At 40.5% G+C, this 23,504-nt stretch overlaps 3 protein-coding genes across 3 annotated transcripts; 1 reads left to right on the top strand and 2 right to left on the bottom strand.

Annotated features, from left to right (window-relative positions):
• Positions 1-223: 223 nt before the first annotated feature.
• Positions 224-3,448, bottom strand: LOC118415207. The gene is made up of 3 exons (XM_035819602.1): positions 3,392-3,448; positions 2,819-2,937; positions 224-2,312 (listed from the first exon to the last, which is right to left on the bottom strand). The coding sequence occupies exons 1-3, from the start codon at positions 3,425-3,427 to the stop codon at positions 2,114-2,116; spliced, it is 354 nt and encodes a 117-aa protein (XP_035675495.1). The 5' UTR covers positions 3,428-3,448; the 3' UTR covers positions 224-2,113.
• A 3,463-nt stretch (positions 3,449-6,911) lies between these two features.
• Positions 6,912-10,134, bottom strand: LOC118415896 (protein FAM204A-like). The gene is made up of 3 exons (XM_035820821.1): positions 10,003-10,134; positions 9,110-9,192; positions 6,912-8,011 (listed from the first exon to the last, which is right to left on the bottom strand). Exon 3 carries the CDS (start codon positions 7,691-7,693, stop codon positions 7,055-7,057), a length of 639 nt encoding a protein of 212 aa, XP_035676714.1. The 5' UTR covers positions 7,694-8,011; positions 9,110-9,192; positions 10,003-10,134; the 3' UTR covers positions 6,912-7,054.
• Positions 10,135-10,702: 568 nt separating this feature from the next.
• Positions 10,703-23,358, top strand: LOC118415897 (protein RD3-like). The gene is made up of 3 exons (XM_035820822.1): positions 10,703-12,413; positions 19,773-19,982; positions 21,057-23,358. The coding sequence occupies exons 1-3, from the start codon at positions 12,267-12,269 to the stop codon at positions 21,291-21,293; spliced, it is 594 nt and encodes a 197-aa protein (XP_035676715.1). The 5' UTR covers positions 10,703-12,266; the 3' UTR covers positions 21,294-23,358.
• The last annotated feature ends 146 nt before the right edge of the window (positions 23,359-23,504 follow it).

Raw genomic sequence — 23,504 nt, 5'->3', positions numbered from 1 at the left:
AATGATATATATAACTGAGGATGCGGCCATTTTGTTTCTAGAGGTCATGTATATATGTACGGCCGCGTGGCGCGTTGGTACACCCGATCCCTCGATCTCGGAAGTTAAGCAACGCGCGGTCCGGACAGTGCTTGGATGGGGGACCAACCAAGGACGTCCGGATTGCTGTAGCCTCACGAAGTTTTCCACGAAATCGTCTTCCGGGAGGGACGTAAAACGGGGGTCCCGTGCTCGAGGAGGTGCCTCGACCACGTTAAACAGCCTCATTACTCATACTTTGGGTACCTACTGGCTGGCAAAATACACCAGATGATTATATATTTTACTCGAGTGTCGCACGTCAGCAAGGGAAAATTCGCTCGCAAAGTGGCCGCAAATAATTTGTCACCAAAAGGGACAGCCCTGTGAAATACCTACTTGAAACATGCGTCTCTGTCTGCTCGAACGCGTCACAACCTACGCTAACAATTTTCTTAGCTTTCATCCCTGCGGCCACTAATAGCACACGCGCGCCTACTTCCATGCCCAGGAGAAACAATTTCGTCCAAAAGCTGATTGAAATGGCGTCGCCGCGGTATTCTCCGTCGTTTCATTTTCTCGGCGCTATTTTCGCCGACTCTGAATTAATAATTCATGAACATCGTGCTATGCTACACACGAACCAAGTGACCTCTTATAACCCCTCAAGCCTTGGCCTTCTCATAAACGTGTCTTAGCGTTAGTTCTGTACCTTGATTTGCATATATTGATAATTGCATTCATGTGTGTGTCATTCACGGTGAAGTCTACGGAACACGTGTTTTCAGAAAATGTGGTGTTATATGAGTTTTGATCAAACGACATTATACAAAACACATCTCAAGCTACATATTTAACATTACTAAGAAACGAGAAGAAGCCGAACAAATGTATTAGAATATTTTTTTTAGAATTCATGTTTTAGATTAGTCTTAGAAATCATGTGTACTGTATTACTACCTTTTGAATCTATATGCCTGTGCTTAGTCCGATAGGGCATGAATATGCAATAAAGGCTATTACCTGTTATACTGTGTGTAGTGTTGTATGTATGTCTAGATAGGCAACAGTCTTGATTAAAGATCAATACATTTATTGAAAATTCTTTCCCGTGGGCTAATTGCAGGTAACATGAGAGGTTCAAACAGTGTAACAGAACAATATAGCAGGTGTCTACTCTAGTCTAAAAGATGTTGGGTTTGACTTCCTTTTCGGAGACAGTGGAAGACAAAAGATCCCAACCATTTCTATTATGTGTGGGCTTTGTGAAGATTGTAAGCATTAATAAATGTTTTCCAAATTGTGTTTCGGAAAAGATTATTGTATTGGAAACTCCAGAGATCGTTGGGCATACTTTTTACATGTTACAAATGTGCAATAGGTTGATAACATTCAAGGGTAGTATTAAGACACGGGTATTTCTGACCGGTCCGGACCAATATTTTGAAAATATTGCAATTTTGAAAAAAAAACTGTCTGTTGGCTTGAAATCCCTAAATAACCTGTTTTTAAATGCAACGAATATAGGTTACCCTGTGGATAAAGGTGAATTAGTGTTACATGCAAAATGATCTACATACCCTGTAAATGTATAGGATCAGAAAAAGATAACGTGAAACTGCTCTGTTACTTCTTGATCAGAGCCCTCTAAAAAATGAAACCATTTCCTGACCTTCGAACTATTGCTCCTTTTTATACTCATATATATCGAAGAATATCAATGTCATCTGCATATGTGCGTTGAGCAGAAGCAAACGCAACATCGAACTGTTGAACGCTCATAAGATGCACACCTTCCATGACATAGGCATAGTTAGGCTTTAGGAAAAAGAGACTAACGTCTCACGAGCGACCTCTGTAGTCCACTTGCAGAATTGCAAGTTGTGTTGGCTCATTTTGATGACTGAAAGTGACATTGTATCAGAATGTAACCTCGCAAATAAGGGTGCACTTCCTCTCTGGCATGCAAAAGCTAGTATTCCTTTCTTGACAGGTTTTAATGATATATAAACTTTGTCGTCCTAGTCTGTGAGGTTGGTCAGAAAACGCCACGATATTCCCTCCCAACATCTACTTGGAGGTTAATAAACTGACGTCACAGCATCCAGACGGAAGCTGCATGTACTGCGGCTGTCGCTAGGTGGAACCCCACACACAGCGCAGTGATGGTCCACATGAGCCGGAGCCACTCCCGGGAGTCCGACCCGGGCCACAGGATGGACTTTCGGCGGCGGCGACGTCGCTCAAACTCCCGCCGGACCTTCTCATGCCGCCGCTCGCACAGCAGGGCGTACCTGGGAGGAAAAAGAGAAAGTGATCTCACTGCAGAGCCAGAGTACAGAGCTTAAGTCTTCCACAGGTCGTGACAGAGAAGACAGACGCTATGTACAGCATTTACAGATTCATTGTACCGGGTAAATATATCAAATATACATTAAAGAACCCAACACACTTATCAAAACAGTTAGGGTGCCCCAGAGGTCTTGGTCAAATTCTTGGGGACATCACAGGCAACTAAATCCAAGGGATCAGCACAAAGTGACCACAGTGGTCGAATGGCTCCAGTGCAAGTTACACAAATGTTACAATCAATGGTATAATTTTGTATTATAAACAATTGGTACAAGCATCTCCTACGGTCCTACGGACTCCTACCCAATCAAAAGTTTCTTTATGTTCTCAAGTAATCTCTACACTTGAAGTTATAAACGACGCAAAATCCTAAACAACTGTCAAAGCACTTATATGTAAATACCAACAATCATCAGGTCTTGAACCACGAAGCTGTTCTGTTTCTTACCGCCGTTCTATCTTGACCAGCGACCTGCGGAGTTCCTCGCACTCTCCTTCGATTTCTGCCGCTACCTTCTGCACGGCGGCCCCTCGAGCTATGGCACGCTGGCGGACCTTCTCCAGGTCCTGTTACAGCGTACGGTTGTAAGTGTTTTACTAGTAATCTGTGTGATATAGAACTGTACATGTCTATGGATCTATTCGCTTACCACTTGGATGAATGCCAGAGTGTGATCTAGTCATTAGAGAATCTTAGCCTTAGCCAAAAATAAAATCCAGTAACACGTGACTGGACGTCTGCGAAGGAGTCTATGTAAATACAACATCTATAGTGATGTAACGACTCAAACACATTCACAGTAGGCCTCCGTACGATTTTGACGAGGTAGAATTTTGAAGCAAGCAAGGTCCATACCACGACCCCATCCCCCCTCCTTCCCCACTGATACATTTGAGTCAACTTTTCCCCAGTGCCACCAACGTCCTTTCAATCTCCTTACAACAAAACTAACAAAACAGGCAGATTGACGGAAAGCTCGATCTAAACAAGACTCACGACAAGATATCTACATACATGTACCTCATCTTCCGGATCATCGAAAATGAAGACGTCCATTCTTAAAGATGGTAGAAGTGCGAGTCCAAGCGTCTTGTCCAGACGGCTGGTATCTACCGTGGCCGATATCAACAATGTGCAACACACTTACTTTTCTGCTCAAGACACTTACTTTTCTGCTCAAGACACTTACTTTTCTGCTCAAGACACTTACTTTTCTGCTCAAGACACTTACTTTTCTGCTCAAGACACTTACTTTTCTGCTCAACACACTTACTTTTCTGCTCAACACACTTACTTTTTTCTGCTGGAGACACTTACTCTTCTGCGCTGCACTTACTCTTCTGCGCTGCACTTACTTACTTTACCTGTGGTGCGCACCCCTCCCTTTATCAATGGATGGTCCCTGAATCAGGCCAAAGGTCAAAAAGACCGCATAAAATGTAGGAGGATTGACCGCATGTCAATCCTAAATTATCCTCCTTCGGATGACCTATGAAATGACCTCTACCTTGGCGCGTTTTCTTTATTCAACTTAATTTTTTTGTGTCTTTAGTATAGCATTTTGACAATGCAGATCAATAACGACAAGTCTCGATTTGATCATCACAACAACGCGTTTTGTTGCCATCACAACGTATTGTCAGAAAACAAATTCTGCAGCACGTGTCTCTGTCGCGCAGCTTTAAACTTTTATTTACCAGGGTTTACCTAAACCAGGCAGAGGCTCTTAACTCCTCTGTAGATAGGAGTAAGAAGGCAGGTAGGCCTTGGTAGCTCCTCTGTCCAGAATTCGGCGCCTGTTTAGTAATAACAAGGAGGTTATGGTAATAAATAGCCAAGTTGCCGCACGTAATGTTTTGGTGGGAGCACTGAATTTTACTACCCGGATCCGGACTAACTTTGGACGAAGTGGACAGATCAAGACAATGTTAGTAAATATTAGCAAATCAGATGTGTGAGAGTGGGATAAGTTGTGTGTTGTCAAGAAAAATGACAGATCCTACCCGTGCCACCCCCCCCCCCCCTCCTGGGCTAATTATGCATGTTTGGGGTGAAACTCAGTGTGTTTTAGCCTGATTAAATCTCGCTTATAGCAGCCCGCCCAACATCCGCCGGCCGCGGGGAGGGGCCAGTTACAGCCCTCGACAGCGGAGTTTGTGTTACACAGACTAAGTGTGTTTACTTTGCAACAGAAACTTTTATTTTAATACTTTGAGACTTTGAGACAAACAACACAACAACACAGTGGAAAGTCACCCTTAACCATGATGTGTGAAGTTGGCCCAAATGTAGCATTATGACTTCATTATGATTAAACAATCTGTAGCTTTTGGTTAGAAACAGCTGGGAGCAAGGAGGTTGAAAGAATGGAAAACCTACTATTTTTACCAGATTTATAAATTAAAAATTTATAAATTTATGTAAACCCTGGTAAATAAAAGTTTAAAGCTGCGCGACAGAAACACGTGCTGCAGAATTTGTTTTCTGACAATACGTTGTGATGGCAACAAAACGCGATGTTGTGATGATCAAATTGAGACTTGTCGTTATCGATCTGCATTGTCAAAATGCTATACTAAAGACACAAAAAATTAAGTTGAATCCAAAAAACGCGCCAAGGTAGAGGTCATTTCATAGGGTCATCCGAAGGAGGATAATTTAGGATTGACATGCGGTCAATCCTACATTTTATGTGGTCTTTTTGACCTTTGGCCTGATTCAGGGACCATCCATTGATAAAGGGAGGGGTGCGCACCACAGGAAAAGTAAGTAAGTGCAGCGCAGAAGAGTAAGTGGCTCGCGCAGAAAAGTAAGTAAGTGCAGCGCAGAAGAGTAAGTGGCTCGCGCAGAAAAGTAAGTGTCTCCAGCAGAAACAAGTAAGTGTGTTGAGCAGAAAAGTAAGTGTGTTGAGCAGAAAAGTAAGTGTCTTGAGCAGAAAAGTAAGTGTCTTGAGCAGAAAAGTAAGTGTCTTGAGCAGAAAAGTAAGTGTGTTGCACATTGTTGATATCGGCCACGGTAGGTATCTGTCTTGTCTTGAGGTTTAAATCCGGCCTGCCTTCCAGGATGGCAGTTTCTGTCAGCATGGCCTGGCACTTAGCGTAAACGGTGTCAGGTCGGCGGCTTATTTATGACTTGGCTTAAAATGGATCTAAGTAAGACTTTAGGTTCGTGGCAGCTTACTATGAACACATGGGGCATTTGAATTCTCATATTCTAAAAACATCTCACGAAATCCTTTTGCATAGAAGTGTGGATAGCCTGGCACTCAGTTGGCATCTCTGTTTTAGAAAAGAGGTTTTAGCATGTGTACTAGTACTAGTAGTAGCCTGATTATATCTCGCTTATAGCAGCCCGCCCAACATTCAGCGGGCCTCTGAGGGGAGGGGTCAGTTACAGCCCTGGACAGCAGAGTGTATACATAGACTAATATATGTTGGTGTAATGGTTAAGGTGTTTGACCCAGAACCCAGAGGTTTCGGGATCAAATCTGACATACCACCGGTGTTGTACCTTAGGAAAAGTTAAAGTTAAAGTTACCCTTACATCTGTGCAGATGCTTTTGGGGTGGCGCCCATCTCCATTTCGAGTAGCCCTTGGGCCACACATGTGCAAGCCACTACAGCAGGGGGCTGGTCCGCTGGTAGTGATGTGTGTTTAACTTCCATACTCTTTCTCTTTAGTGCTGAGTGCTAAGCAGAGAAAGCAGCATGTACTATTTTTAAAGTCTTTGGTATGACCCGGCCGGGGTTCGAACTCACGACCTACCGAATGCAAGGCGAACACTCTAACCACTAGGCCATTGCACCGGTGTAAAGGCACTTAGGAAAAGGCACTTGATAAATTCCTCACTTCATTCAGGTGTGAAAATGGGTACCTGACTTTGCTTGGGGAGGTGAAAGGGCAGTGGAAGAAAAGGGATGGGCTCCGCCTTCCAATACCATGTCCTAGACACATCTAATGGATAGGGAGCATCAAATAAGACAAAAAAAGCAGAAACAGCAAAACGTGTTTGGCTCCAGCTACCACCTGTCTTATATAACAATTTTAAGCCTTTGTCAGAAAAACAACAAATTCCAGATGCCAATACCAGTGATGAGGTATGAATGCTGAACCACCAATCTATATCTATCAGCAGGTACTTAACCCCATTAATGGATCGGAAACAGTTTACAAAGATACTATCCAGAATACTGTAAATGCAGCAACCTTTGTGGTGGCCGCTTCACCGCGAACTTTTTCCATGGCAGTAAAAGACTACAGTGCATGGTGCTACCACGAACTTGAAATCCCCGCGAACTTAAATGCATTTACAGTATCTCTGGATGCTGTTGTTGTGCATATTGTTCAACAAAAAGTTCTGTTGCAGTACCATGGTCGCTCACATGCACACAGACAGGCACGCCCTAAACAATACCTCCGTATTTCATTGAGGTAAATACGATGGAGTCCTGGGAGGGAACACCTATATAACACCTATATAGTGTTGTACCCGTATCAAGAATACAGCAACTCATAACAAGAATGCTTTGTTGTTCCGACAGACGTTTATAATGGGTTTATTCACTAAACACACCATTGTACAAATTTATCATATTCAATTACATGTATATACTTCACCAATAGTTGTATATAAGTAACCACTTCACAATGTTAACATAAGACATAACCAAGCTGTGTACAGGACTACATGGCACCCTTGGTCTCCCATCTCTGTTTGGCTTGGAACATCCAACCCAGCTGTTTCTTCTTCTTGTGGCCGCGTTTCTTGACGTCGACGTCCTTATCTTCCTTCCACTCTCGCGCCCGTACGGCCTCCGTGATACGTACGGCCATCTCCCGTTCCGCCAGTTTCTCGTTCAGTTCTTCTGCTTCTCCGACCTTCCCTTCCGCAATCGCCTTCTCCATCTGTTCTTCCAGGCCACTCTTTGGCGCCGGCGTGGCCCCGCTACTCTGCGGAGGTTTGGGGAGGTCCATGTACGGCTTCAGGTGGTCTAACGGGTCGGGCTTGTCTTCGCAGGTCGGAGGCGGTACGCTGTTATACGTCTGCGCGTCGCCAGGAGGCGTGGCGATCTTCCGTCGCTTTCTGTGACGTCTTCCGCCGCGCCGTCGCTTCATTCTCTTCACCACGGCCACCCTCTCGCTGTCGATTTTGTTAAACTTCTTCCACCTCTCTGAGCGAACTTTGTCAGCTGTTTTCTCATTGGTTGGTTCATCCCGCCTACTCTCGGAGTCAGAGGACTCGCTGCTTGTGTCTGATGCAACCTCGTCGCTTGAAATGTCGCTTGCTACAGCAAGAAGATCGGCTGGTAACACCCCTTCCATACTTTCACCTGTTCACTAATAATATATATACACTTATTGCTTAATCAAGGAAGACCTTTATCATTACTAAAAATATACAAACCAAAAAGAAATTTGGTAGCACTCACAACATGTAAGTTGTAACATACACTTTGATACCTTACACTGAATGCTTCTGTCTCATCAAGTGTTCAACACCTCTACAAGTTCTCTTCTTTTTCAGTTGTTTCTTTCAGTTCCAGTCCTTTTGTATGTTAGGTTTTACTTGTCACAATGATCCCTTCCACTGTCCCTTCAGTACTTGACTGATCCTTATGTCAGTGTCTCTCCCTTTGTGACCTGGAGAAACAAAGTACAAACTTTAGCATTGAACATTCTAAGCAACCTATAGCTTTAGCTTTAGCTAACACTATATCTTTAGCTAGTTACACCTTGTCATAACTATGTCCGTTGTTTAGATTTTTCCAGCACAGTTCAGCCATTACTCTGTGATAACCCCTATGCTGTGGTTTGAGCTCTTTGGCTGCCTCTATGTTGTGTTACATCACGTCCTTGGTTACAACCAGCATTTTTTTTTACCTGTAACAAAGGTACAAAATGCAGGAAATTGTGTTGCTGGGGGGTATTAATTTTCAAATTTTCTGGGGATGGATACCCACAGATCCCCTATATAGCTACAATGCTTATGTCTGCACTGCTTGCAACACCATGCTAAAATGTCCCATAACCTCCTTGGATGTCCCCTAAGCTGGGGAAAAAATCCTGATTTGAACCCTGTTGTTTCATTATTTTCATTTAACTCCTACTTTCATGTATAAGAATTTGTTTCTATTCGACTGACCATTTTCATACTTTAAACCATGTCACCAAGTTGTGATTGTGATACAAAATGAACCTCATACCATTTCCAAACTACTGTCAGTGCTCAAAATACTGTACCCTCATGCAACATGCAATCTGCATGCTATTTGCAATATTTTCATGCACAAAATATGCCTAACACCCAATTTAGCACTATAAAAAAAGCCCTGTCTTGTTGCATCACAAGGCTTCCATTGCACTTCCTGTGCATTCAGCTCCCGAATAATTGTACAAGTGCATTTATTTTTTATTGCCACAAAATCCTTTGTAACTAATTCATTCCTTTCTTGAAAGTATTTAGAAATGCATGGTTAGCTATAAATATGAGCTTTGGGTGTTAAGTTGATGTTAGAATCTGTAGCAGAAGAAGTTGAGCCAAATTTGTATCCTTGTTTAATAGTATGTTGTAATGATATATGGTTTGAAAGCTTTTGTGTTTGATACTGAAAATACATAATACATGTATGATGTTGATGTTTCAAATTGCATGTAAAATGTTTCCCAACATACAGTTTTGCATGTAACCAAAAAAGTATTTTGAACACTGCTACTGTGTTCGTGTGTATCAAAACTCACCCGGGCTTCGATATACTCGATACGTCTCTCCAGGGATGTGAGTTTCTCATTCAGCATGGCAAGCCTGGATCGGCAGGACATGTCTACAGAGGAAAATATGCAGTATAAAAACCATTTTGTATTATCTAAAGCAAACGTTCAGATCTTTGGGAAAGATTTTTTTCCTGTCCCAACAAGCAAATTTCCATCCTGGGAGTGGGACAGGGGGAAGGGTCCTGAAAAAGGCCTGATCTAAAGGCAACAAAAGAAAAGAACCTAGTATCTTTCCTTGTTGTTCACGAGCACACTGAACGTTACCATCTGGATAATCACTAATATTTGTGCTATGTTTTGGAGATACATGTAATACTGTAAATGCATTTAAGTTTGCAGGGATTTACTTTTGCGGTAGCGGGAAAAAGGACTGTTCTAGGTGGTTTTAAGTTCGCGATTGCGCTATGCACTGTAGCCCCTTACTGCCGAGAAAAAATGTTCGCGGTGGTTTTGCTTTAAAGTTTGCGGTGAATTGGGAAAGCAAAAAGCGTGAACATAAAACCACCGTGAAAATTTCTGCATTTACAGTACAACATGTACATAATTTGGGTCCAGACTACAACCATTGATATCTGGACTAATATTTGTGAGCCAAAAAAAAAACAAGATTCTCCCTGAGAAGTTGCAACTTAAAATCATGGCCAACATATCAAAGCCTACATATGGACAGAAGTTATCTGATTCTGTAGTCAGTGCCTGTGATAAAATCTCAACTTTATGGGACCGAAAATTTTTTTTTCAATATTATAGTTTATACAGGACGTTCACCTAAAATAATTTTTGGGGAGGGGGGCAAGGTGTGGCAAAACAAACTGTGCTCTCTTGCACCAAATACGAAACGAATACCAAAATATACCCACCAAACGCGTTCAGAAAGTCTGTTATCTTCTTTATACTAGCGGTGATGACTTCTATGTACTCTCTGTTGGCCCAGTCCTGCTGAATTTGTCTCTGAACTGCGCTTCCTGTGTCTCTTCCGCCGGCCATCTTGATTTCCTTCTTCGGAGTTTTACCGAACAATGACGAGCGATCTCCGTGGTGACGTCATAGGCTGATTATACTCCAAGCAGATGCATGCAGCAGTCAAGCATACTCGACTGTGATTTCGACAGTGATTATTGCGTTTGGACACAGGAAGGAGTGAATCTGTAGAATCGCGTACCTCTAGAAAAACGTAAAAAACATAAAACAGCGCCAAATAGGCTAAAAACATGTCCGATTACTGCATCTGCTTGGAGATTAATTTGTCATGGGTTATGGCCCATTGATTATTATCCAGAAAAATTCCACTTCCCTCTTTCAATCAATATCATTATTATACTAGCTGCCTTGTTGTCATTTGGCACATTATCTGAGCAATCGGCACTGTATAATAGAGACTACACATTGAATACACCTGTATACACCTGTATTGATTGCCTGTATTGACAAAAACGCTCCTGCAGTTCCAGAGCAAGTTGGCTAGGGGGGTCAAACATACACCACGTCTTTCTCGCATTAAAAGCTATCTGCCACATAAAAATCAAGACCATAGCATGTCCAGGAAAAAAAGATACAAAAACAGAAGTTCTGCTGCAGTACCAAGGTCACACACAGGGGGCCCAAAATTGACTTGACCTATGTCTAAGTTTACTTGTATCATATATAACCTCCCTAGCACGTATGCTATGTACATGCCATGGACTCCCTTAGCTTAGACACCAACCGTATTCAGCTAAAGGGAATAGTAATGGTTTATTACTCAGTACAAATAATTCACATTGTCACGTCAGTAGCAACACATATACATAGTCATGCGTTGAATTGCAGTACGGACATTACATACTAGTAGTTAAAAGTCATCAATCAGAGCAATATCAAGAATAAATGATATATACATCTAAAATTAACTATTCAAGTTAACTCTCAATTTACAACTAAACTTATTCATTTTAAAATCATGTGGCATTACGCACAAAATCGTCCAGGTAAAATATACACAATAATACACATCTGTATCTAAGTCCAAGATTGATAAATACTACTAGTAGTAAGTACACATAATGTAGGCTAATCAAGCATAATACAACATGCATTATGGTTACTCGGAATAACCAAACTGAAACTGTGCAAACAAAACTACTTTACGTTTACGGAAGAAAACAACCGCTTATATGGCTTAGTACGATTATTAGAACGAAGAAGTTGCACACACAGATAGAAGATTATACATCGATTGTATGATTTGTGAAGTAATTGCGCATATCTTCTGTCCCTTCTTTGCGAAATAACGTAGAAGGAAGTATCTTTGTTAGTAATGACGTATAGGATACGATTGCTGTCGCAAGAGAAGAAACTAATTGATCACCGTGGGATTTGCGTTGACATGTCCGGCCCGTGGTAAGCGTATTTATTCCACGGTGATCATAATAATAATGTAGAAATTGAGAGTTGTAGTTTCTCTAACGAAAAAATTCCACGGAACTGATTTCTTTGGAAATAAAGATTATTGACGTACAACGTTACCATTTTATGATAAATGTGCATATAACATTCCGAAACGTACTACGCGCCAGTATCGTATAACCAATTTCTAAGAATTAATTACACATCGTAGGCGCATGTCTAAAACAACGTTCTAGAGCCTTCAAAACGCACAGTACACATAACATTATAAGCAGGTAAGCGGATATTGCCCTTACATGGATTAATTACCCTAAGTAAACCCCATGTCAATAAGACGGAAAAATAAAGCTTGCCGTTGCCATGGCTACAACGATAATGGGCTTTTATACTTGATAATTATAGCAAGACAGTCTGGAGCACTTTGCACAGCATTGAGTACATTTAATGCAAGGGGAGGTGATTTTTCTTGCTGTCAATGCGCTCTTGGCGACTCGCGTAGGCGTCATTTTTATTAGAATAAGTATCAACGGTTTGCGTACAACGCTTGCGCAAACTGTGATTACCCAAAATGGACGCCTGCTGCGTTGCATGCGGTTTTATCTGAGTGTTTGTGTTGTAACAGGTTCAATCAAGGACTAGCTAGACGCAAGGTGTTAGTGTCAGTGTGTTGTCCAACCGTTCCGTTGGCAGCTGTTGTAGAGGGAAGCGGACGTGTATTCAGCGCCATTTTATCATCATCATGCCCCTGTCGTCATGGTTGCCATGGACGGGGAGCGAGCAGCAGTTCCCCGGACAGAAGCCGGACAGTATGGTGGTGGCTGACTGCCTCATGACCGAGCTAGAGTGGCAGCTACGAGAGGCGGATCGGCTAGCCAGGGAAAGAGAGGTATTGTGCGCGGCATTTGTTATGTGTGTTATAACGTTAGGGATGTATCGTTGTCGTATATGCCTACGTGTACTGCAGATGTGAATATTATAATTTTTTAAAATTTAACGATTTAGCAATAGGCCAGGCCATTAGAGGTAGGATTTAGATATTGTGCGCAGTACGCGACATTTCTTATGTGTATTATATGTACGATGAATTGTTCTCGTATATACATGTACCTATTGCAGATGTGAATGTTATCACCAAATAGCAATTTCCCGTATCGCAGAGCAGAAGTAGCGGTGGACTTGCTTTGAGGTTATTTGTTTACGTATCCGTTTTATTGAACTCTGTTTTGTACGTTTTAATGGAAGTGTTTCGTGTGTTTTTCTGGATCAAGGAGGTGTTTTATGCGTTTTAATGGAACTGTTTTGTACGTTTTTTTCTGAACGTGCTTTGTACGTATTTCTAGTTGTTTCGGAGACATTTTGGGAATTTTTCTGGACGTGTTTTGTACGTTTCTAAAGGTGTTTTGTACTTTTTTCATGGGAGTGAGTATACGATTTCTTTATTGTAAGCTTAATGCAACAGATGGTGGTAAAATATTACACATAACGTTATATGATATGTATAGTGAACGCCATACTCCCACGATACCAAACACGTCGAGAGCATACTTGAGATTATTTCAATTTCCGACCATTTCATCATCCCACGTCATATAGGTGTCAAAAACAAATCACCACCGTGGGTGGTATGACAAGGTAGAAAGGTCATATGTGGATTTAACAGCGCTGAGAATCGATCAACAGCTAAATACATTTATGTACACTTCTTACCTCCATGCAAAAATGGAGGTATTTTTTTAAATTTTTATCCCAAGGAATAGATGGAATAGAGATTGCATTTGATTTTACTGCTTGAATAGACATCCGATAAGCTAGAGATAAATACGTGCCCTAATTAATATCATAATGTCGGTGAAGGCGATATGATAACACACACTTGCATAATGCATAAAATCACGTCAAATAATATGGGATATGAAAGATGTTTCTACCTCATTCGACGCCCTTACAATTTGGTCACTCTAATGCGTGTCATATTCACAACAATGATAAAATGATTCACGAAATGACAGATATTATAGAATATCACCATACACGTATTAGATCGTATTACATTTAAAAACTATAAGATGTTTATATTACAAAGTAAATACATGTATTGGTGCCATGTGACTTGATAGACCCGGTTCTAAGGAAAACGCTTCAAATCCAATCACAATATTCCTATCACCTTTGTCGGTGCATGCAATGTCTACGTGCAATTGATTACATTTTCCTAGAAATCGGCAACTGTTTTACTAGCATCGTACAGTTCTATAGATCAAAGAAAAACAGTCGGTTTCGGTACAAAAGGCCAATCATTGCCTGATCATATGCTATCTGCGCCAGAGTCTCTGTGATCAATTGGTTCACGAATAATCTAGAACAAAGGCAATTGATTGTATTTTTCTTAAAAATCGACAACTGTTTTACTAGCGTCGTTCAGTTCTATAGATCAAAGAAAAACAGTCGGTTTCGGTACAAAAGGCCAATCATAACCTGATCATATGCTATCTACGCCAGAGTCTCTGTGAACCATTGTTTCACGAATGATCTAGAACGAAGGCAATTGATTGTATTTTTCTTAAAAATCGACAACTGTTTTACTAGCACCGTTCAGTTCTATAGATCAAAGAAAAACAGTCGGTTTCGGTACAAAAGGACAATCATTGCCTGATCATATGCTATCTGCGCCAGAGTCTCTGTGATCAATTGGTTCACGAATAATCTAGAACAGAGGCAATTGATTGTATTCTTCTTAAAAATCGACAACTGTTTTACTAGCGTCGTTCAGTTCTATGGATCAAAGAAAAACAGTCGGTTTCGGTACAAAGGGCCAATCATTGCCTGATCATATGCTATCTATGCTAGAGTCTCTGTGGTCATTGGTTCACGAATGATCTAGAATGAAAGCGACACGCCAAACGAAAACTAATCTGGCGAACATGCTTTTATGGGAGAACATGGCTTGTATATATGAAGGCGCTTCTAAGTACGGCTTTACGTGTATAATGCATTCTGTGTGTGAGTCTTTGTAACACCGAGGATAACAGAGGATTGCCGCCTTTAGTAGGCAATTAGGGGTGGTCCAAAAATGCTTGGTGGTGGGGTAAAGAAAATTGGAAACCATCCTCCATACACATATACATTGACATTGTTTATCTATAATTTATTTACGTGATGCATGATTTTATCCTCCCACTTATGAAATTGTTAGATATTCTATTAATATTGACATTAGATTTTTTAACCCTCATCCGACCGTTACATTTTTACGACGAATCTGACCGTATGGGGTCATTTTTGACCCCATTTTGTTTTGCTCATAGACATATTTCTGCTGGCTTATTTTGTCATTTCTATGTATTTACTGTTTCATTAACCTATGAAAAATATTTTGACAAGTTTTGGTGTCAGTAGGTATTACTCATTATCATAATTTATGCAGAAAATGAGGAAAAACCACATTTGCTCTGAAAATTTACCATACTCAACTTAACTTAAACAATGTTTTGTCATCAATTTCTAAACAATAATTGTGATGATGCAATAATACTGATAGCATAATGATGTTATTTAACAAGAAAAAATACAATATTTGTGAAAAGTAACAAATTTATTACTTAATTATGCACCATATTCCGCCATCTATACACATATATATATACATACAATAACTCTTGTCTATTTTCCCGCAAAGATCTTTCTTGTAGGTTCCTTCTGCACATTCTGTCCATATATTGTTTTTTTAATTAATTAGAAACATTTTCACTCTCTGCGTAACTAAGGTGGTCCAGGCCATGTTACAGCTATCACTTGGGGTCGGAGTGAAAATGGGTATAAGTCAGCCATACGCATTTCAAATTGACAAATTTGCAGGAGGGTTAGATTGGATGTGTATCGTTGCGTCTAAGTAATTTGGTATTGATATATTGTATTAATTTGTTTGTTTTAATAAATTAATAAAGTCATTTTTGGGGGTAGAAAATGTAGTTTAAAGAACCATTCCTAAAGTTCAATACTTGTGTTTTTTTTTGTATAGCTGCTAATACTTACCTTTGAACAGAAACTGGGTGATTATAATGATACTATATTTCCTTCTCCTGAAAAATCATTATTTGTCTATGTTATTGATGGATATTCTAGGGTAGTTCTTTTCCTTCTGGCTTATATAAAATCTACGGAATCATTTTCCTAGTTTTTTGGCTGTTTTTAGAGTAGACAAGGACATGGTCGATCATCAAACGTTATTTTGGTCTTTCCTGAAAGGTTACTATAGTCCTTTAAAATGGTTTAAAGTTTGTACTATAAATTTTACCTACAGAGGCATGTTCTCCAACCAATCAATCTGACAGCCTAATTACTTAGTTTATTTAGCACCTCCTTGAGAAGCAATTATAAGTAATTGACACTTGCATCGGGGCTCAGCTGGTGCTATTGTTATGCGTAGTGTGGTCTGTCAGGTTTGTCTTGCGCTTTTCACCTTACCATAGTCCAATGCCCATCCAAAAGTTTTTTTAAACACAAAATAATGACATGAAAAGACAACTGTAAAACTTACAAAAGTTACATTTCGATTAATGAAGGCCCAGGAATTCCTTTTGTTTCCTTAAGCAGTCGAAGTACTGTTCATATAGCTGCGCACATAACTAATGATCGAAGGTGAACTGAATGATTGAATTCTATGTACATGTAGTTAATTTTGGTGATAAAATGAAGACCTAAAATATCAACATATGTGTGGCTTCTTCACCGATATTTTGCTTCATTCAGTGTCCCGGGGCTGTAGTGAGACCCCAGGAATAGACAGTTGAAGATCGGCAGCGCATAGTGTGAAAAAGACTTTACATAGAATGTAGTACATGTATTAGGAAAATTTTGAATATGAGTCAATCGGCAATACACATTGTAACTACAGAGTAGACATTATTACTAGTAATCAGTTTGAGTTGGTCATGTCCATTGTATGATGCAATACAGATAATTTCTGCAACAATTTGAATTGATAAAGGTGATATAGAGTTTGAAAAAAAGGTACCTTCAATTTGGTTTTGAAAAAGCTACATTTTTTGCGATTGTAGAGCATCTGCTAAAAGACTCTTCTGAAAAGAATACACATAAAATATTTCGATTTTGTTATAACTTTATGTGAGCACTATTCATTCATATATTTGTCATTATACACGCGTACGGCACCGCACATGTCTATCTCGCTATTAAAGACTGATCGACACCATAGCCGAACGTTTTATAACATTTTGGAGGGCTGATAAGAAGAAATACCATCTAAACCAACGTTTGAATTACAAATGTGCAACAATATATTGTGATAAATACTAGTAGTGAAAAAAGGAAATAGAAAATTACACCAACTCGGTTTCGAACCCAGGTCAAAACAAAGTTCACATGTAGTATCAAACCCTTACCAACTAAGCCACAAAGACTTGTGCTGAAAGCGGGGTAATTCCGATGTACATGTACAAAGTCTGTTGTTTTAGTATTGTTTGTGCTTGATTGGAGAACAAAAGATCATTGTCCTCCTCTGGCTGGGAAAGTTGTTTTTACCAAAGGAATTAGACAATAATCGGAGCCGATTCGCAGCTGCCTGTCTGGGAATTTTGTCTTAGAGAAAGAGTTACGTGTAGCTATTTTGTGCGGTTTCAACCAGGTGAAATTAATAAAAGCATCCTTGAAGCATCCACGACAAATTTTTCGCCATCTGTGCAAAAGTTCTTCTCTGACTTGAGACAACAACGTTAACTGTCTAGACAATATGTTCACAAAAGCAACAACTGAAATATTGAGGTTAAAACCCTAACCCTTATTTAACCTCCTTGGAAATATTGTGTATTGGATAAGATCACGCAAAAATATCTTTAATACTCGTGTAGGATGATACTAGTATGCCCAATTGAAACTTTTTGAGACATTTTTTGGAAGTCTTAGTTTTCACGTACACAGTCAAGGTTATTTTTGATTTATAGACAAATAGTATGAACTACACAATAACCGCATGCTTTATTTCTAGTCACAAAACGAACAAGTACACATTAGCACATACAGCCCTGTCTTGTCCTTTGCTTTGTATTTGCTGGGCCATCTTGGAAATGGAGTCCGGGGGTAAAGCAATTAACTCACCAGGGGAAATTAGCACGTGATTGGGATGCAAAACAGCAGGCGGGACACTGGGAGGGGAACTACTGCATATTTACAAGCACCTAACTCGCACTTGATTCATTACAATATTCAAGTACCTAATCATCATATTTAAATGAGGCATTTGGCAAGACAGGCCTGGGCCACCTTAGTCGCGCAGAGCTTTCATTAGCACAGGTAATTAGTGTGTATTATCATAATTTATGCAGAATGTAGAAAACCTGTGTTTTACACTAAAATACTAAATTTCTTTCAAAATATTCGGTGTTTACTCATCCAAGCAACTATAACCTGTTGCTGTAATAGCAATAATGAGGAATGCCTGTTATTTTATTGAAATGTCTTGATATTTATGTAATTAATGATTCATTATTGGCTGGGGTCATTTTTGACCCCACCGAGCAAGACACAAACTTTCAAGTATAGCTTATACAATAATGGGCAAAACTCGGCGAAAAATTGGTAGATGTTGTAAGACATGTATACAAACAAATTCATGGAAGGAATTTTTTCTCTGATGAAAAATGTTGCTATGGCAGATTAAAAGATACGCCTGGGGTCAAAAATGACCCCATACGGTCGGATGAGGGTTAAGCAAGTCAATTGCAGATAGATTTATGTTTTAAGATTGCGATAGTCTGAAGTATTGGTCTGCTGTATTCTATTGCGCATAAGTATCATATCCTATACGCCAACAGAATACTGCCAACGATATATACATGTGTGTATCATGTAAATCAGGAAGTGGAATATAAATTGAATCTATATCAAGATATCAAAGTCGTTACTCTTGTACATGATTACCTAATCAATCTTGTACAAGTCTCGCACTTCACGTCGAATTGCGAAACACATATTGATAGCCAGAGAGCAGATATGACATTGAGTTAACGTTCAAAATGGTGTATTGGACTGGTGTTCATTACGTGACAAAGCAAGCAATAAATCGCGAATGAAGTGAATGTACGGGAAAACACTTCGGTGAAACCAAATGCATTTGATCAAGCGATTAAAGCTCATTCAGTGATCTTGAAGATAAATCCGACAATAATCTGAACAAGATTAACGCGAGATTGGTTTCAAGAATCATTCTAAGTTACCAAGGGTTTTGTGTCACCTCCAAGTAGAATGAATGAATGAATGAATTTATTGCTCAACAATCGCACAGGGTACAATGTATGGCAATTAATAACAACTAATAGCTATACAGACAGTAGTACTAAGAGGCTACATACAAAACAACAACAAAACATTATCGATGATAGTACAGTTATGTATGATTAATAGATGTTGGGGCGCGTACTATTATCATGACTTTATGTTACCACGGGGTTTAGTTATAGCGCGTTCGCTCTTGAGCTCGCACGCCCGTGTGTGTGTGTGTGTGTGTGTGTGTGTATGTGTGTTAACGTTATATCACTTAGGTAGAAAAGATCGTTAACTGGTTGAATTTATGCAAATGATGACCTTATATTTGCATAATCAAAGAGAAGCAACTAGGTCCGGACCTGAACCTGGACCTAATTGTTTTTGAATGGGCGACACTCAAAACAATGGTCCAAAAACGGTTTTGTACAGGTACACATTACCGATTCCCATCTATGATAGTAATCCCTCCTTGACTCTAGCACGCAGGGTAAAGTTATATCTTGACAAGGAGGGGTTGCTATTAGAGATGGGTATCGGTACGGTATATGTGACATTATACACTACAAGGTGAACAGCAAATTTTGACATTGCAGAACTTTTATTCACCCACTTTCCCGCCACGACTGTATAGGAAGAAGAGAGACGGCGCCAGACGAAGGTGGACTACAGCTGGTTGGCGTGTACGTCCACCCGCAGCCGGTCCCGCTACCAGCTGTCCCAGATGGACCGGTTAGAACTGGAGACCATGACTTTGCGGAACTGTTATTCACCCATTACATTTTCCCATGATTGCAGGAAGAAGAGAGACGTCGTCAGACGAAGGTGGAATACAGCTGGTTGGCGTGCACGTCCACCCGCAGCCGGTCCCGCTACCAGCTGTCCCAGATGGACCGGTTAGAACTAGAGACCATAACTTTGTGGAACTGTCATTCACCCATTATATAATTTCCCGCCACGATTGTAGGAAGAAGAGAGGCGCCGTCAAACGAAGGTGGACTACAGCTGGTTGGCATGTACGTCCACCCGCAGCCGGTCGCGCTACCAGCTGTCCCAGATGGACCGGTTAGAACTGGAGACCATGTGCTCACAGGTGCGGCCTGAGGAGAGCGGTGACGTCATCGTGCGCTTCCGGGACCGGCTCTATCCGGAAATGTCGGCTCAAGAGATACCACTGGTAATAAGATTAACGTTAACCGTGATTATGATAGCTTCGCCAAGAAGATTATATTTTCGGCAGCGTTTGTATGCATATATGTATGTATGTAACGGCTATGTATGTAACTGTTATAAAATGTATGTGTGTCAGTATGTGTGCCATGTATGTTTATGATATACATTATCTAGCACCATCAGTCAAGCTATGGATGGATTTTTATGAAATGTGTTATGTAACTAAATGTCCTGTTGAAGAAATTATAAGATTGGACGCCCTCTGGTGGCTTTCTGGTAATTTTGTATCGTGGGATCGTGTGACGTTACTACAATGTGTTTGGTACAGACACCAGAGGTTCTGGGTTCAAATCCTTTCATGCTACCGATGTTGTGAACTAAGAAAAGGCACTTGACACCATTTTTTCTCACTCCATCCAAGTGTAGAAATGATTTCGGTTAGACAGGTTTAATTATTTTTTTTATTTATTGATCTTCAGACAGGTGGGTAGCCCCTTCAACTTATTGGTAGTTGATTTCCAAGGGGGCCCACTACATAACTATTAAAACAAGACGTGTTACATTCCGTAAGACAACCAGAGGACAACAAACAATATATACAAATAAAAAACGGTCAAAAGTCAGCCAAAAACGTCAACGGTGGAGGTCAGAGGTCAATGTGCCGTGGTATGTGTCTTAGGGCAGCCTTAAACTGCCGTAGAGTTGATGCATGTCTAATGTCCGCTGAAAGTGTATTGTAGTATGTTGTTCCTCTGTATGCAAATGTCCGATGGCCAGCTGTGTTCGTGTAGTTGGGTTTATGGAACAAAGATGCTTGTCTGGTGTTGTGGCTGTGTAACAGGGTTGTGTACAAAGGTAGCATCCAAGTATGTCGGGACAAGCCCGTTAATACATTTAAAGACCATAATACACATGTGTTCCTTTCTCCGCTGTGTGGGACGTTTAGGCCTTGCCTTCCAATACCGTGTCCTAGGCAGAGTGGACAACAACCCACTGCCTTCAAAAAGGCCATTGGACTACCTTTGCTTTTTTCACCTATAGTCTATAAAAGCTCCTTGATCTTATCTATCTGCTACAGGTAATGCGTGCAGTCATCCGACAGGTGTTCCAGCGGCGTAACCCCGCCCCGGACAGCTGGTCCCGCCGCCTCCGGAGTCAGAGCATGATCCTCTGGAGTACTCAGTCCTCCGCACGGGTCCACCCTTCATCCAGGGAATCCAGTAGCGGCGAGGAAACGGGGATAGAGATGGACTCCAGACGGGTGTTTTCACTACCAGACTTCACAGCAAAATCGGTGGCGCATCTACCTGTGTGAGCGCCCTCTAGAACGTTGAACCTGTCCAAAACAAGGAACATAGACTTACAGAAAGTGAGGATAAACTGATTCAATTTACATCAAGATGCGGAAGACAATCGCCCTTCGAAGTGAAACTTTCTTAAGCTTTAAAGAGTGGAAGAGAATTTCAACTGTATGAATGTCGTCGACACTGTCATGTTTATCATACCCTGGGTGCCAGACCGACGGAGCCAGTTGGTTTCTTCACCGGCGGCCATATGCAGTCTTCCCGCCGATATATAATTAGCACACCGGGGAGTTTAGCTAGAAGGAGGGGCTGGCAAAACTCTCCGGAGCGGGAGATTGTACATTGAGCCGCCGAAGAAACCGCCTGCCACCCTTGGGTATCAGTCTGGTAACCAGGGTATGTCTATCAAGGTGACTTGGTGCCTTGGATTTGTGCCTCTTTTTTCTGCATTGGCACGAACGTGTGTATACTGCATCCATGTTAACGGTGTATTGAGGCAGTGGATAAAACAAAGTTCTTGGTACACAACCAGGTGTTTTTACCTAAACAACGCTTCGGTGACCGTCTGTTACCTTCCTCGGGATAATTCAGACTGCTGCAATACTTCGCACTGCAGCTAGACGTCGCTGCTGCATTGTGGAAAGCGGATGGTGACAGACGGTCAACGAAACGTCAGCTTGCATGGTAGAACAACAATGGTTGTATTCACTGACTCACTGGTTGTTGTATTTTCTCATACTGTGTATGTTGGTATTAAATATCTTACCCAAAGGTAAGTTGAAAATTGAGTTAAAGTGAAATCAACGATAGGGAAGACTATGAGGGGGTACTTCATGCAACAAGGACAATGTATATAAGTCAATTGATTTATTGATCTAAATGAAAATCGAAGTTTTTCTGGGATAGGTTGCTTGTCACAAAAACGCTACAATTTCCCTCCCAGTATCTGCCTGGAGATTGTTGCACAATGTTTGAATACTTATCTATACATATTAATGAACAATCTTGATATGTATGGCAGTATGGTGTCTTTATTATGAAATACCTTTTATGATACAATGTGTACTGGCATGGCAATCATAATTCAAACAATATCATCTAGCAGAACTTTAGACAGTATGGCCACGAAAAAGAATGGGATTTTTATTCACAACGTATAACTTACGAAGGATACAAATGTTGCAAGGCCACATTTAAGCCCATGAAACGCTATTCATGTTGGACCAGATTGTTGCGTAGTAAAAGTTGTTCGCTTTTGTACTTGAAGATTAATTTATCAGTAAGTGAAACTATCATGGTTGAAATTGCGGTTTGCAATCGAAGCTTTTATAATGAGTGTGTGGTGGGTGGATTTCATTATTATGAATTTTGTGCAAATAATTGGTAATTGTTATAAACATACCCAATTAAAGTATAAGTAGCTTTTAGCCTTATTACATGCAATAACTTTAAACGTTTATTTCACAGGATTTCTGCACGTTTGTGGCGTGGCTGCGTCCTAAATTGGTAAATTGTTACCATTGACTTGATATTGGGAATATCGTTCACACTTGTAAGACAGCAAAGTAGATAAAACGTGAAAAAGATTCGTTTGTATCGTTGAGCATTCTGTCTATTCTGTCAACTACAGCTAGCGAGGTCACCAACGTATACCGCACTGAGCTTCAGATACCGAAATTATCATGGCAATAGAATAATAAGAAAGGCTTCCCAAATATTGTTGTGATGTCCGTCAGAAATCAGTTATTTTGATATCACATGAACGAGCCCCTCCTTGGACTGTCTGTACATACGCGAATCTTGCAGTAGTAAATTATAGTTTTCTAGTGGGCTGCCATAAACAAAATACATTAGTAGCTGTATATTGTTAATATTGTGCCATGTTATGTTGTATATGTCGGGTTCGAAAATGCTAGGAACTATGTGTAACTGTCCCAGTAGATGTGCCAATGTTGTATTATGTCACGTCGTGTTTATACACAATAATTCGCAAACATGTTTTGTAGGATCAATGGCATTTGATGAAATCTGTGTAATGTTTATTCAACTTGATTTAAGAATACATTTTGAAAGGTACCCACAGGCTATGGCATTCTATTACAATTTCATAACGTTGTATTTCGACAGATATGGCTGCCATGCACTTTATCGGCGTTCATTTACATGTCAATGTTTCAAAAATAATGCCCAGCTTCATATGTCGCTTCACAACCTCGGAGTGC

Source organism: Branchiostoma floridae, chromosome 5, assembly GCF_000003815.2.
Source record: "Branchiostoma floridae strain S238N-H82 chromosome 5, Bfl_VNyyK, whole genome shotgun sequence".
Taxonomy (NCBI): Eukaryota; Metazoa; Chordata; class Leptocardii; order Amphioxiformes; family Branchiostomatidae; genus Branchiostoma; species Branchiostoma floridae.
This window is presented reverse-complemented; position numbering and strand designations above follow the sequence as displayed.